This window comes from Castanea sativa, chromosome 7 (genome assembly GCF_040712315.1).
Source record: "Castanea sativa cultivar Marrone di Chiusa Pesio chromosome 7, ASM4071231v1".
NCBI classification, from domain to species: domain Eukaryota; kingdom Viridiplantae; phylum Streptophyta; class Magnoliopsida; order Fagales; family Fagaceae; genus Castanea; species Castanea sativa.
In genome coordinates this window covers 15,073,897-15,090,111 of record NC_134019.1, presented here as the reverse complement: position 1 = coordinate 15,090,111, position 16,215 = coordinate 15,073,897, and the positions used below count along the sequence as shown (strand labels likewise).

The 16,215-nt window shown below is 32.7% G+C and overlaps 1 protein-coding gene, 1 long non-coding RNA gene and 1 pseudogene across 2 annotated transcripts; 2 read left to right on the top strand and 1 right to left on the bottom strand.

The window, feature by feature from the left end:
- Positions 1–242: 242 nt before the first annotated feature.
- LOC142644784 (vacuolar iron transporter homolog 1-like) lies at positions 243–1,103 on the top strand. Its single transcript, XM_075819358.1, has one exon. It carries the CDS (start codon positions 299–301, stop codon positions 947–949), a length of 651 nt encoding a protein of 216 aa, XP_075675473.1. The 5' UTR covers positions 243–298; the 3' UTR covers positions 950–1,103.
- A 2,324-nt stretch (positions 1,104–3,427) lies between these two features.
- Positions 3,428–4,638, bottom strand: LOC142643728 (uncharacterized). The gene is made up of 2 exons (XR_012845910.1): positions 4,500–4,638; positions 3,428–3,574 (listed from the first exon to the last, which is right to left on the bottom strand). It is a non-coding gene; the product is annotated as an uncharacterized LOC142643728 (long non-coding RNA).
- Positions 4,639–11,440: 6,802 nt separating this feature from the next.
- Positions 11,441–12,801, top strand: LOC142642295 (vacuolar iron transporter homolog 1-like; annotated as a pseudogene).
- Positions 12,802–16,215: the final 3,414 nt, after the last annotated feature.

The window sequence follows — 16,215 nt, the reverse complement described above, 5'->3', positions numbered from 1 at the left end:
TGAGTCAACAACAAAGCAAAGTAACGTCAAGCCTTATTTAAGAAAATAAAGAAAAACAAGAAAAAGCTTCCGAATTATAAATATGAATATATTTATATATATAACCTCGAGTGTGAACACACATTAGATTCCGTTAAGACCACCATTTTCAGACCTCCATTATTAAAATCTCTAATCTTGATTTCCCATTATAAATAACCTCCTGATAGTGTGTCCTCCACACTCCTCTCCATGTACTCAATAATCTTCTTCATAATAGTAGCTTTACTTGCTTCTTGTTTTTTACTTCCTTTTTTCCATGGCAGCCAATCAAGTTCACGACCAACCATCACCCTTAAATGAAGTCAAATCATTCGATGTTGAGCAACAAACTCAAAACGATGAATTAGACTACACCAAAAGGGGACAATGGCTTAGAGCTGCCATCTTGGGTGCAAATGATGGGTTGCTTTCCACTGCATCCCTTATGATTGGAGTTGGAGCTGTCCGAACAGATATTAAAACCATGATCCTTTCTGGGGTTGCTGGGTTGGTTGCCGGAGCATGTAGTATGGCCATTGGAGAGCTCGTCTCTGTTTACTCACAATATGACATTGAAATGGCACAAATGAAGAGAGATGGTAGCACTAATAACATGGGAGTGGAGGAACTAAATGCTGAGAAAGAGAAATTGCCAAACCCTTGGCATGCAGCTGGAGCATCAGCACTTTCATTTGCTGTGGGAGCATTAGTACCGCTATTGGGGGCAGCTTTTATAAAGGACTATGTAGTGAGGGTAGGAGTGGTAATTGGGGTTGTGAGTTTTGCCTTGTTAGGGTTTGGAGGGCTAGGTGCTTTTCTAGGGAAGGCACCTGTTGTGAAATCCTCTTTAAGGGTTTTGATCGGAGGTTGGTTTGCTATGGGAGTTACTTATGGTATAACCAAACTTGTTGGTAAGTCTGGACTGTAATCATATGCTAGTTTTTGAAGCCTTTTTCTTTTCAAGATCTCTTGGATCTTGTAGTACCTATCTTGTAGTGTTATAAGCACAAATAAATTTGCCTTTTTCTTTTCATTGTAGTACCCATCTTGTAGTGTTACAAGCACAAATAAACTGAGAAGTCTCATATTTCTATTTGTCTGTCTATTTCTATCATATTTGTATCTTTGGCAAAGGAATTTAGATGAAAATATTGGTTGAAACAAACTGTACATGTTAATTTCTTTTCCTTGATATTTTGTACATTTCATTTTTTTTCTAGTACCTTACATAATTTTTGGGTAACTAGCTAATTAAATAATAAACAAAAAATGATCAAACACTGTCAAAGTGTATTATATTGCTCACTCACCTTACTAAGATTATCTCATCATCACAACTATTAAATATTTTCATGCAAAAATATGGGTTACAACTTAGTAAATTATATTAAAGTTGAAGAAATACCACGGTGCACCCTTAGTGCGGTGGTCACTCTACTAATATAAATGTTTGTGGGGTGTGGGGGGCAAGGGTTGAGGTTTAAGTCTCTAGGAGGGAGTTTCACACATATATACACTTAGATTGGATTAGAATAGAAATTCTATCTTGTATAAAAAAAAAGTTGAAGAATAATCATAATCTAAATTAGTTTATGATTATTATCTAATTTTGCATCATATCTAAATTAGTTTAACTTGGCATTCTGTAAAGGTCAAAATCAGCTTGACGGTCTATCAAAACAAAACAAGAGTTTTCCTGTTCAAAATATAAATAAATTAATGTTAATGGTGGATCTAATAAAAATTAATAAAAAATTGTCAACTCAACCATTGTAAAAAAAATATCATGAAAATATTGTGCCTCTAGCATTATTCATTCTTTTATGACGTGAAGATGAATTAAGAAATGAGAGACAAAATTATTGAATTGGAATTTAAAGTTTAAGCATAAGACTGATTATACATTTGTCATAAATATTAAGTTATACCTAATGTGGGGGTCGAATTTGCTATGAATTTCAGACCAACACAACTAACTTTTTAAGAAAAAATGGCGAAATCCCACAATAGGAAGATCAGACAGATAACTGGAGATGAAAATGATTGAATTAGACTCTTATATTGATGAAAATCTGTTTCCCAAGGTATACATAGAATTTCTAGGGAAAAATACAAGCTCAGTGTCACGACCCAAACCTGTACTTCAGAATTTAGAGCATGACCGGCATGTTAATATCAAGTTTACCTTAATACTAACACGAACCAACCTAAACAGAAGGTGCTTATCAAGAATTGTTTCCTGTATACCTGCTTATTATCTTACATAAAAGCCATAATATACAAAAATGTGAAAACCTTGAAAATTCATTTCATTTGAACTTTGCAAGATTGCCACTTGGCTGAAACTTCAGGTATTTGTGCAAATATTACATAGCTAAACCTTTAGCAAAAACTCTTATTTACAAACCTAACCCCAAAGACATACCACTGGGGTTCAAACCAAACTAAAGTTCAGAATTACATTTGTGCTCAAAGAATCAAGTATATCTTGATTCCTCTTATACAACAAAAGAGCTAAACTACTATACAACAAAAAAAACTATACAATCTAAACAAAAGAGAATCATAGAATCTTGCCAACTTTAATACTCTCGCTGCTTCCAGGATGGACCTGTGCACTGAAATATAATAGGGTGAGCTGCGAAGCCCAGTAAGGTTTTTAAGCTCCATGGGCCTTTGATAAGAATGCATGTAAATCAAATACTTTATGGATATGTCAGCTTTGATAAAAATAGCCTTCATACTATTCATATTGTTCTTAAATTAACTTATGAACTTTCAAATGAAAATACTTCATTTTCCTTTCATATAATAATAAAAGAACATGATAAGGAACTTAAACATAATTCAACATACTTTTCTTATCATCATACTTTTCTTATAACTTTCAAATAGTTTAATAGCTCTTTTATAATACATATTAGTTAATCCAATTGTAAGTCTGTCACAACTTTGGAAGGCTTCCAGCACTTAGTGCCAGGCATCCAACATTCCCCACAATGCTAGGTAATTCCGGAATCATATCATAATACATACTTTCAACCATGGGGGTAGGTTGACATCCTCCACAAGTTGGCGGTTACCAACAAGGGCGGGTACAGCAGAGCTAGTCCCACTTTTAATGGCCAAACAAAATCTCCATGGAAATACTAGTACTATAACCCCTACTGGCTGAGTTCAGATCATGACAATGGAATAACTAAAAACTATACTTTTCAGATACTATACTTTTACATAACTATTTAATAACAATAGCATATCCAATTCTTTCTTTTAACATTATGTTCGTAATATGAGTAATAGCATCAGTATGCTAAAATTATCATATATATATATATATATATATTGGATTTAATAAGTCACGAACATAAATCTTTACTTGAATCATGCTTATATGTAATATCTCTAATTAAAAGGTTTTAATGCATTATAGTTTTCTAAATAGTCCTTATACTTATCAAACGCACATGTCACAAATCCCTTACCTGAAAACAGAAGACGCGAGAGATTTGTACCAGAGGAGCTCAAGTGTCCGTGTTCTCGTTCTCGTCACCTAAATGAAAGACCAAAACTTATTACTAACAACTCTTCCTAAAATATAAACTTATACCTCAAACACAACCTAACTCTGAACTTAGTAAAATCTTAATTCCCATCACATAGAGTTTCCCCTAAAACAAGGTACAATCACCAAACTCATAACATACCAAAACACAGAGAAACCAAGCCATAAAAATTCATATCTGATCTAAACATACTAAAAGATAAGCAAATTAAATTATAGCTCAAAAAATTAACCCTAACTTCAAAATTAAATCTACAAAGTCATAGTTATCCTACACTGTTTACTGATCATTCCAGTAGCAAATTCCCCATTTGTAAAATACGAATGAGCTGCCAAAACACATCTAATTGTCATGAAATTTTACAGAGCTACTCCCCCGTATGTCTAATATATACCGTATAAATTTCAAAGTCAAATAATAAAATCATAATTTATTAAAAATCGTACAAGGAAACGTGCTCAAATATGTCCTGACAGAAATTTATGCAACTTAGAAATTAAACCATTATTTTTGTATTAATCCAAATGCAGTGATACCACTTCCATAACAACCATATGTGTCTTAGGATTCATAAAAACTACTCCTAACATCCTAATTCACAGTAAATGATTTAATACAGAATTTTCTTGTAGTGAACATCAAATCTGTCACAGTGACAGCTTCAGTGCATGTTGATACAAAATTCATCAACTAAATTCAAATGGTCTTCAATTCATTTGGGTATTTTTATACCAATACAATAAACATTAAAATGACTTATTAAGCATCCAATAGACCATAACACCATCAAACTTTCAACTTACAAAAACAGAATCACAAGTTTAGCCCCTAAAATCAGATTTGAGAACAAAGAAGGGAAAACAATTAAACTATCAAAATACTCTAAAATCAAATAAGTTTTTAATTACTTACCCACAAATTTGAAGCTGAAGCTTTAATTTTAGGCTCTTAATTCCTTCTTTAGAGTGAGATTTATTGTTTTGGTGAGAGAGGGAGAGAGAGAGGTCTTGCCATGTGAAAGCAAAGAGAGAAAGAAAAGAAAAAGCAAGAGAAATGAAGCAAGAAGCTTCTGGTACAGCAAAGGAAAAGATGAGGAATTGACTTTGAGGGCTTGTACGTGTATAGCATAGGAGAAAAATCAAAGACCACTTTTTCCCACTCTTTTCCACTTTTGGCATTTATACTTTTCACCCCATATAAACTTATATTTCATTTCACCCCATATAAACTTATATTTCAAGAAAGGCCCAATGATAATATAACTTTGCATATATGTGTGTGTGTGTGTGTATATATATATATATATATCTATATCCTTATCTTTATAAAATTTCTTTTCTACAACATTAAAAGAGCATATGTCTTCCATAATATCACAATAGCAAAGTTTTAATGCACTTAAAATAATTAAGGTAATAACAAACATATAAACTCATGAATTTAATTATGCAATTAGGTTGGGGTGTTACACTCAGACTCTTCTCTTTTTCTCTCTCTCTCTCTCTCTTGTTCTTAGATTTTTCTGAATCCCCCTTCTCGTCTACCTCCTCCCCCTTTTATATTCACTCTTTCTCCCCCTCCAACTGTATCCGTCTTAGCTAGATTTGTGGGATACTTATCCCATCAATCCCTCTGCCTACAATTTCTTGATCATGAAGATAGACTTTAGGGGTGTTGTTACTGTTTAGGCCAGTCATTCAACATTTAATGTGACTGACATTAGATAAAGAGAGAGCTCATTAATGCAAAAGTGACTATTACATTAAGCTTTGTATCTTCTTCTACATGTTCCTCGGAGAAGATAAGCGAAAAGGTGTCCTCAGTAAAGCATAGGACCGCTTCTAGGTCGAGCTATGTTTCTTTGGGAAGGTTGATTCCTCGAAGTACCTCGATAATGGTTCCAAATGGTCTCTTTTTTACGTGGCTCTGGTTATCCTATATTTACATATGGGTCGAGTCCATTTTGTGAATGGGATTTTTAGGAATATTCTCTTTGAATTGGGATCTTCAGGGTAGACTCAGTCCAATCCCCCACACCTAATATAACTTATTTTTAATGTTGTAACCCTTAATAACATTTTATTGGATTAATATTTTAAAATTTATATTGTTGGATTACACATTCTTTTTATTTTGAACCCTCACAACAACTAAATATCAATTAACAAATGGATCTGATAAATCAAAACCAAATCCAACTTGATATAGTTTGAGGACTATGTCAATAACTTTAAGTGGAGTTTTTTTTTTCTTGATATTTAAATATTAATTAAATAATATTTACTCAACTTTCTATATGTCTTATTTTTTATTTGAAAATCATTCTTATTTTTTGAGTTGCAAAATTACTAACTAATTTTTTGTATGTAAGTTTCTTATTCGTATTTCAATTGATAATAGCTAGTTTGCTTAATCTTTTTGTAACATAATTGATCTTAAGTATAATTTTATTTTTATTTTGGAATTTATTCTTTAAAAAATAACTATAACAAGTATTGTGAATAAATTTTGTAAGTGATGCATGCATTTTCATCTAAATTTTATGTTATATATCTATATATATATATATATATATATATATTTTATATTATCGATAATAAAATTATTTAAGAGATTCTATTTGAGATTTTGTTAAATTTTTATTCTTCTACCCTTTTTCCCTCTCTCTTTCTATTTTAGGTTTTTCATATCTAGCTTAATATTTTCAACTATTCGATATTTTTAATTAGAAAATATTTACAAATAGAAAAAGTATTTTCTTTAATATAGACGCATAATAAAAATATGACAGCAAGGATACAATAAATTTCAAGGTGTAGAACAATATTAATTCTAATTTTTATAGGTATTACTGTAACTTTACTTAATAATAAAATTTAATTCTAGGAAACTAATTAATTTTTATAAAAGCCAAATAATGTTAAGGTAATTGATCATGAAACAATTTGTATATCATGAAACAATTTAGACTTTCGATAGGATTAAATTTCTTTTAGTCTAATATTTTGGAGACTTTCTTAGAGTTGAAGGGAAGAGTGCACAACTCACCTATGTGTGTGTTCGTAACACCAATTATTATTTATAATAGGGTGTTGTAGGGTTATACCTAAATCTGGCCCTCATCAAAACCTCAATTTTGTAGAGGACCTCCAAGGTCCATATTATTTTTATTTTTATTTTTATTTGTAAGAGAGCATGCCCTTCCACATCCACATCCACATCCACATCCATATTGCATTTTCTTTTTGTTCGCCTTCCCAAATTTGGTCTTTATTGTGAAAAGAATTACTTTTAAGAGTTGATGCTAATAATGATTTCAGGTTTGGATAATCCTCTCAAATCATTCATGGTAGAAATATTCTGGCTTAAGTGACCTAAATCAATTGTAGGTTCATGTACTTGTAAAACAAGTAACTCAACATTGTGTTAGTCTATGGTTATTCAAGTATTCTTTAGTATAAATTCTACATTGGGTTCTTTGTAACATAAATGCTTAATAGAATATTTAACTCTTGAAGACTTTCACACCATGAACATAGGCCGTTAAACCGCATCACATAAATCAGGGCCGACTGTAGCATATAAGCAACTAAGGTATTCACCTAAGGCCCCCAAACAAAAGAATACCACATCTTATATTATATTATATTTTCATTAAGTGTTATTTATCCTTTTACTTATGTTATAAAAAAATTAAGGCCACTTTTATTAGCTAAGAGCATCCACACTAGATGTGGTAAATGTGCCAAATGCCAAATATTTGGCACATTTGGCACACCAAATATCAAAAACTCCCTTTTATCAAATGTTCCAAATCTCATAATTTTTGCCACATGTGAACAGTACCATTGCATTTTTGCAACGGTATGGACGAGAATGGTAAAAAAAAAAAAAGAAGTTTTTTATTCATTCTCTGTCATCCCACTCTGAGCCACTCCATCACTTCTCCGGATTCTGCTCTCTCTCCTCCCTCTTTGTCTAATCGCCCTCTCTCTAGTGAAGGATGGGTTCCGATGTGGGTATATTCTGGCGTGGGCTCCGGCGTGGGTCAGGTGACGGTGTGGGTCGTGGGTACGGCGGTGTGGTGGGTCGAGGGGAGGTGGGTCGTTGCGAGGTGGGTCGCAGCAACTTGGCTTGTGGCGAAGTGGGTCACGGAGAGGTGAGTGGGTTTGTGGTTTGTGGGTTTGTGGTTTCTTGGTGGCTGGAATCGGTGATGGTTGTTGTTGGTTTTTGTCTGTTTGAAACGGTGGCTAGATCGATGAAGGTTGCTGTTGGTGTTTGTTTGATGAAATGATGAATCGGTGGCTGTTGCTGTTGCTGTTGGTGTTTGTCTGTTTGAATCGGTGGCTATTTGTTTGTTTGAATCGGTGGTGGTTTGGCATTTGGGTGGTGGTTGTGCTTGGTGATTGGTATTTGCTGGTTTTTTTTTTCCACCTGTTTTGTTGGTGGTTGCTGCCTTGCTGGGGTGTGTGGTGGTGGTGGGGTGGTGGTGGTTGCTACCTTGCTGGGCATGCGTGGTGGCGAAGTGGTGGTTATGCCGATGGTGGCTGGTCAGTGTTGATGCGGCAATGATTGTTGGTGGCTGTTGTTGCGGCAGTGGTCGATGTGCCGTTGTTGATGTTGTTGACGGTGATAATAGAGAGTAAATAATATATTATTTTAATATGCAGGAAATATTATTTTAATGTATAGAATTGAATAATAGAACATCTGATAAATGAAATGTTGTAAAATAATGTAGTAAAATAATAAAATAGAATTTTGGTGTTGTAAAATGACATTTTTTTTGCAACATCTACTACGAATTCTCTATAGAATACATTGTATATTAAAAAGACCCCCACAATAATTCAAAATACAAAAAACTAGTCTACTTTCTATTTTTTAAACAATAGATAAAGAGTCTATAGACTCTAGCTAGCCATCATCACGTGGCCGTTGATGTGATATCACATCAGCCCATTTGCGACTTTATTTAAAGTTTTTTATATTTTAATTAGTTGGATTTTTACTATTTCCATTGTTACCATTTTTTTTTCAAAAAATATTTCAAGTAATTTATATAATTTGTATGGTTTAAGTACATATTTTCATTAGTACTAATTTATTCAGTTAAATGATAAATAAATTTTTATTTGTGTAAGTTTAGAATATAAAGTGACCACATCATTTAGTAAAGCTACAATTTTACTTTTGATAAATTAAGTCTATTGTTTTATACTTAAAAATTTTATTTTAGTTAAACTATAATTTTCTATTATAAATCATGTTTCATTTATTTATAAATATTTTTTAAAATTATAAATGTTTACTAGAAAATATGCATTTAGATATGAAAATATTTAAAGGAAGAAGAGAAAAATTAAAAAACAAATTGAATCTCAAAAAGAATCTATAGACAAATTGAATCTCAATATTAAACAATACACAACAAAAATTTTGGGTATAACAAATGAACAAGAAATCCATTAAAAATTTTTAGAAGATAATAATGAAAATAGTTTTAATTAAATTAATATTATTTAATTAATTAATATTTAAATATAATAAATAAAGTAAAAAGCCCACTTAAAGTTTTCGCTTTAGACTTTAAAATTTGTTGAGCAGGCTTGACTAAAACTTTTGTGTGTATTTTCTCTTTTATGCTTCCACTCATCATAAAATCATCACACACAATTATACAAGAATTTTAAGGCGGCTCTACTTGGAGCCTAGGGGGTTCAAATGAACCCCTGAACTGGCCCCAAAAAAATTAATAATAATATGTTTTACTTTTTTTTTTCATTTTAATCCCCTAAAATAAAATTTTGAACACCCTGACTATAGATATTTTTTAAGCCCAACTAAAATAAGTTTGAATATAATCCTCTTAACAATATCTTAGTCTTTTTAAACACAAAAAATGCTCAATAACAAACCAATTTGATCTAAAATTTGGAAAAAAAAATTTAATAAGCCTAACAACAAAAGTAGAAATTTGTTTATCTTAAACCTTAGAAAAAACCCATTTATATCTTAATAAATTTGAAATAAACCAATCAAATAGAAGATCAATGGATAAATGATTGTTTGACTATGTATATTGAAATATATGTAACTCGTAAGATTGATATTAATGAAAATATCATGCAACGATTTCAAAATATGAAATATCATAGAAAGCAATTATAGAACTTTACGTATTTCAGTTTAGTTTTTATTTTTTTTTCCTAATGTATTCAAGTTCTCTTTTGTTGTAAATTTTGTATGAGTTAAGTTTTTTATTGACCCCTCAAAAAAATAACCCTAGAGCAGCCACTAATTTTCTTTGGTTCAAGCGTGGACATAAAACTAAAAAAAAAAATTGGTTCCATTTCATGTTATATACAAGTAGTAATAAAATGGTATTGATTATGAAGGAGAGTGAAAGACACACGCCTCAGGGCTTTCTATTTAAATGAAGGAATGATGAATTAGGGATGTGGTGAAGGTCGCTTCGACATGTACGGAAAGATGGTGTCGTTGGAATCTAATGCATTCATGCAAACTCAAGATGCTGTTTTCCCCTTCTTCTTCTTTTTAAATTTTTTATTTTTTATTTTTATAATTGCAAAGTTAAACTTCGTACTTATTTTATAAATAAAATTATCGATTTTTGTACAAGCTATTACCCAAAGAAAGTCATGATACCAAGGTTAGATGTACATAACAATCAAAATATTAAAATGTTCGCTAAAAACAGAAATTTACATCTAACTTTTTTAAATTTGTAATTTGGAGACGACATATAATAAGAAGAAACCTTTTTTTTTTAAAAAAAAATTAGAAGAAACTTAACAAAAAGTAAAAACGAACAACACAAGCACAAAGATGATCACATTCTTCTTATTCTATTTTGTTTCTTCAATTTAAGTTTTTGATTCTTCATAAAGACTATGTTTAAACAAATATATCTGTTAGAGTTGGAAAAAAGGGTTAGATATTCCAGGTCTTAGACATGTTTGAACAGGCAGCAATATATAGTAATATATACGACGCAAACACAAAACAACAACTTCATATCCAACATGTAGATCGAATATCTCATTAGAAACCTTTAATCTTTTTTTTTTAATCTTTTAATCCTATAGTTATACAGATTTATCGTTGTGAGCGTTGACCATTCTTTTTAATTAGAAGTTTTCCAAGAAAATAGGTTGCTCACTCAATATGTGAATTTTATAATACTACATTGAGCAGATCAATAAGTAACGTAGATGAGCAGATCAATAAATATATTCTAAGAGAAAAATGAAGAAGAATAAAAATAGATATCCCTCGCTCGCAATCCAAAGCAAAAACAACAACTTCATATCCCTTCCCTACAATGTGGATAGAATATCTCATTAGGGAACGCTTTTGATCTTTTGTATTGTCTTTTCATAAGTCAATAACAACTTACGACGTAATCACAAAACATTAACTAAAGCTAAGTAACGTGAGGCGTTATTTAAAAATAAATAAATAAGTTTCCAAATGTTATATATATATTCTGGAGTGTGAACACACATTAGATTCCATTAAGACTACCATTTTCCATTATAAATAACCTCCTGAGAGTGTGCCCTCCACACTCCTCTGCATATGCTCATTATTATAATCTTCTTCATTATGGTAGCTTTACTTGCTTTGTATATATATATATATATATATATATATATATATATATATATTCTGGAGTGTGAACACACATTAGATTCCATTAAGACTACCATTTTCCATTATAAATAACCTCCTGAGAGTGTGCCCTCCACACTCCTCTGCATATGCTCATTATTATAATCTTCTTCATTATGGTAGCTTTACTTGCTTTGTTTTTTTACTACCTTTCTTCCATGGCAGCCAATCAAGTTCACGACCAACCATCAGCCTTAAACGAAGTCAAATCATTCCAAGTTGAGCTACAAACTAAAAACGATGAATTAGACTGCACCAAAAGGGGAAAATGGCTTAGAAATGCCATCTTGGGTGCCAATGATTTGTTGCTTTCCACGGCATCCCTTATGATTGGAGTTGGAGCTGTCCGAACGGATTTTAAATCCATGATCCTTTCTGAGGTTGCTGGGTTGGATGCCGGAGCATGTAGTATGGCCATCGGAGAGCTCGTTTCTGTTTACTCACCAAGGGTGGGGCTAGGATTTTTTGTTTGGAGGGTCAAATTTTGTTACTAATATATTAGTCTCAAGTTAAGATAAATCATTACACACATACGTAAATGAATATATACAAATATAAACATCAATATTTTAATACTAGAGACTAGAGTAGGTCATAATTTATAAATATATTGTATATAAAATTACCAACTTTCATATATGTATATTCGCAAAATAATTTTTTAGGGGAACTTATCAACTTTTAAAATTCAATATTAAACAAAATTTGTCTAGTTTGATATTAAACATGTAAAAAAAAAAAAAAAAACAAATTAGAGAAAAAAAAACTACGTTGTCTCTATGAATTCTAGACTAATTGACATATTATATTGGTTTTTAAGAGCATCATTCAACTAACTCAAACATTTGAGGGGGCCAACTTCTATTATTGTGGCTAAATATTTAATATTTATACATAATATAAAATAAATTTTTATTTTAAAAATTTTGGGGGGCCATGACCCCCCAAGGCTTGTTATAACTCTGCCCCAATTACCCACAATATACACGACATTTTTTTTGAGAGAGTTTCAACCTATGGCGTCGCTCTTGACTATAGCTCTTTATCATTAGACCAAGACACCAATCAGTTTTTGGTATAGGCACGGATTGAACCCTAGATCTCTTATACAACCATTAGAGACTTTACCAGTTGAACTAACTAGAACCCACCAATATACACGACATTGAAATGGCACAAATGAAGAGAGATGGTAGCAATGATTATATGGGAGTGGAGGAACAAAATGCTGAGAAAGAGAAATTGCCAAGCCCTTGGCATGCGGCTAGAGCATCAGCATTTTCATTTGCAGTGTGAGAATTAGTACCGCTGCTTGGGGGCAGTGTTTATAAGGACTATGCAGTGAGGGTGGGAGTGGTAATTGGGGTTGTGAATTTTGCCTAGTTAGGGTTTGGAGGACTAGGTGCTTTTCTAGGGAAGACACCTATTGAAGTCCTCCTTAAGGTTTTTGATGGGAGGTTGGATTGCTATGGGAGTTACTTATGGCTTAACCAAACTTGTTGGTAAGTCTGAAGTATAATCATATGTTAGTTTTTCAAGCCTTTTTCTTGTAGTACCTATCTTGTAGTATTACAAGAACAAATAAATAAATTGAGAATTCCCATAACTACAAAAAAAAACCTTGTGTTTTTTAGTCACAGTTGTAACCGCTACTAAAACTATCAAAAACAGTTGCTAAAAGTCAGATAGGTCTATACCAACGGTTTTCTAAGCCGCTACTACAACCTGAATAGCCACTGTTAAGTTTCCGTCACTATAAGTTATAGTAACAATTTTAGGAATTGTTGGTATAGAAAATATCTATAGCAGCAGTTCTGAGAATTAAAAACTACTAGTACACACAACCATTACTTTTGAAATTAATTATTTATACTAGCAGTTATGTAACTGCAGCTATAGATCTTTTAGCAGCAGTTCATAGAATTGCTGCAGGAAACTTATTGTTAGTTTTCTCTAATATTTCAATAATTTTAGCCAAGAATCTTGTAAGTTAACTGGTTGACACTTTTCCAACAGAGACACCCAAGGTTTAAATCTCTCACCCCAACAATCAATGTATAAAAAAAATTATTTTAATAATTTTTCCTGTAAAAAAATTGTAATATTTAGTTATTTTATAGACAAATTCAAATATAAAGACAACAAGAATATTGTAGCGATTTGATCACACTATATATATGTGTTTACAACATGAAAATTGCATGATATAGTAGCCAATATAGACAGGCATGTTTCATGCCTACTAAAAAAAAAATGCAAATATCCTACAATTACTATTATTTTATTTTATTTTTTACATTCTTGATTGTGTGTAACTAAATTTTTTTTTTCCTTTTATTGGACAATGCTTCAATTGTTGCAAAAACAACTTAATTTGAGCAAGAATATGAGAAAAATTCAATTTTTTCTTGTATAAATCTTAGAAAAATGATATTATATTTCATTTAAAATAGTTAATATATCAAAATAAACATATTTATTTTATTAGTAATTTTTCTAATCACATAGAATAAATGCTAGATTGCTAAGGATAAACATCTTCACAGTTTAAAGTTTAAACCAATAGATAATAGTAGTAATACTATGGTTTGGGGGGGTATTTTTATCATTTAGTGATTTTAGAGATTTATTTTTTGTTCATTTTAATCATTCCTAAGGTATTTTGTAATTTTGGAGGTCTAGGGGTATATTGTTCTTTGTGAAAATTTTAAAAATATTTCTCTATTTTTGGACATTAATTTTTGGGATATTTTGGTCATTTTTAGTTCTAGGGGTATTTGTGTCCTTATGAGTATTTTAGGGGTATATATTTTGGTCATTAGGGTCTTAGTTATCTATATTGGAGTATAAAAAAACAAAAAGGACTAAACTTTGTGGTTTTGTATTTAGAAAGTACCTATGAGGTGCAAAAAAAAAAAAAAAAAAAAAGAGTATATTGTAGCAATTGGGAAACTGCTACCAAATAAATAAATAAAAAGTATATTGTAGCTGTTACAAAAAAAAAAAAAAAACTACTGCTACAAAGAGATTTATAGTAGTGTAAGTGCACAATTTGTACCCGGACCCAAAAACAAGTGATAGGCTCAGGCCCAAAGAGCCTTATACAATGAAATTTGTAGAGTATGGGTTTGAAACTTAGGTTTGGGATGTTGGAAAGTTGATCAACAGGCTAGAATGCCGCTGTCTATGCAAGTAATAGATGGACGTAACAAAAAACCCTCATCGGACGTAAGCCGATGACAATTTATATAGTATTTCCTTTTTTTAAGCAAAATATTACAATTCTTAGTTTTTTAGCCAAGAAGAAGATCCCCCTCCTCTTTCCTTTCTCGTCTTCTTATATACTTCTTCTTCTTCCATATTTCATCCACGTGTCACATAAATCTTCCTCTTAGATACTTGTCTCATCCACCACCTTCTTGAAGTCTTCAAATAATTGCAGGAAGGCTGAATTCTACTGTTCAGAGGTCATTTCTTCATCAATGCGGCCAGGGAGGTAGATGCAGGGCCTTTAATGTGGTGGTAGCAGCTTTTTCCCCAGATATTTCTCACACGTTCCTGCTTCTAAAGGGTGCTTGGACTACACCTTTACCCAATAGATCTTCCAGAATCCTGCCTTTAAACTGTTTAGCAAGTCCTAGGGCCTTTGCTGGGCCCGTCTGAGGAGAGACTCCTCCTCGGACACCTCATTGGAATACTATAGTGCGGACTGACCTGTGGGCCTAGAGACCCCGATTGAATAGATTTGTACCAACTAATCAGGCCCAAAACCCAAACACATATTCAAGCACTTTTACCCCCATAATAGCCCCTCAAAACTTTATTTTTCCCTTCCATCCGAGGGGAGAAATAGAGTTTTAAACCAAACAGCGCACCCTACACACACTTTGCAAACTGCCACACGTGTAGGGGTCCTTTCGTTCCCTTAAAACGTCTCTGACGCTTCGAAACCCGGAACGCACGCATTTATGTCTATAAGTTACATCCTATTCCCCACGTTCAACGATGAGATACACATCCAACGACCCAGATTTGCTCTAAAAATTGAGCGGGAGAATTTTAATTTCGAGGCCGCCTCCCGCACGTCAAAACGCCTGGGAACCTGTATCTCCATCCATTCTTTCAGAAATCAATGAAATCTAAGTGCCAATCATTATCTTTTCTCTCAAGAAGCTCGTGAAGAATCGCCTAATCAACTCCCGTAAGTTCTCACTTTTCTTTACTCATTCCTTCTCGGCTTCTGTCCTCGGCCACCATCTAGATCCCTTTCCTTCTTTAAACTTTCGTTTCATTCCCACCAAATGGGTAGATTTAAGTGTCTAGTAGATACCGACGCCGGTATGAAGGGTTTTTAGGCCAAATATCAGATTCCTCATGACGTAGGCTTGAAATATTGCCCAGTAGAAGCCATAGGTGACGCAAGGAGAGAGGGAGAAGTTATCATCCCCATGATCACCTTCATAGAAGGCGGGATGACCCTCCCCATGAAAAACGTAACTAGCGAATACCTATGTAGCCATAGGTTATGCCCAGATCAGTGCACACCAAACGTATTCAGGGTCTTAGGTTGTGTCGATGCTCTAAACAAGCAAATGGGTCTAAACCTTACATGGCACGATGTTGCCTATATGTACGAGTGCCATAAACTCAAAAGTGTAGGATACTACATTAAATCCAGGTCTAGCATTGTTAGGCTGATATCCTATCTTCCCAAATCCAACAAAGGCATGAAAGACGACTATCTCATCGCCTCGGGAAACTGGTTTGACGGTCCTTATTGCCCAATCAAATGGGGAGAGCCAGGTGTGACTCCATAGGAGTTAGATATCCTAACCCATGACTCAATCCTGTTACATTTGCTTTTTTTGAATTATATTGCACATTATTTTTTTTTCCCTTGGTATTTATCACTAATCCAACCATGCTCGTCTTC

Bases quoted from the DNA above. Each gene is read 5' to 3' on its own strand.
- LOC142644784 (XM_075819358.1), top strand. From the start codon at position 299: ATGGCAGCCAATCAAGTTCACGACCAACCATCACCCTTAAATGAAGTC.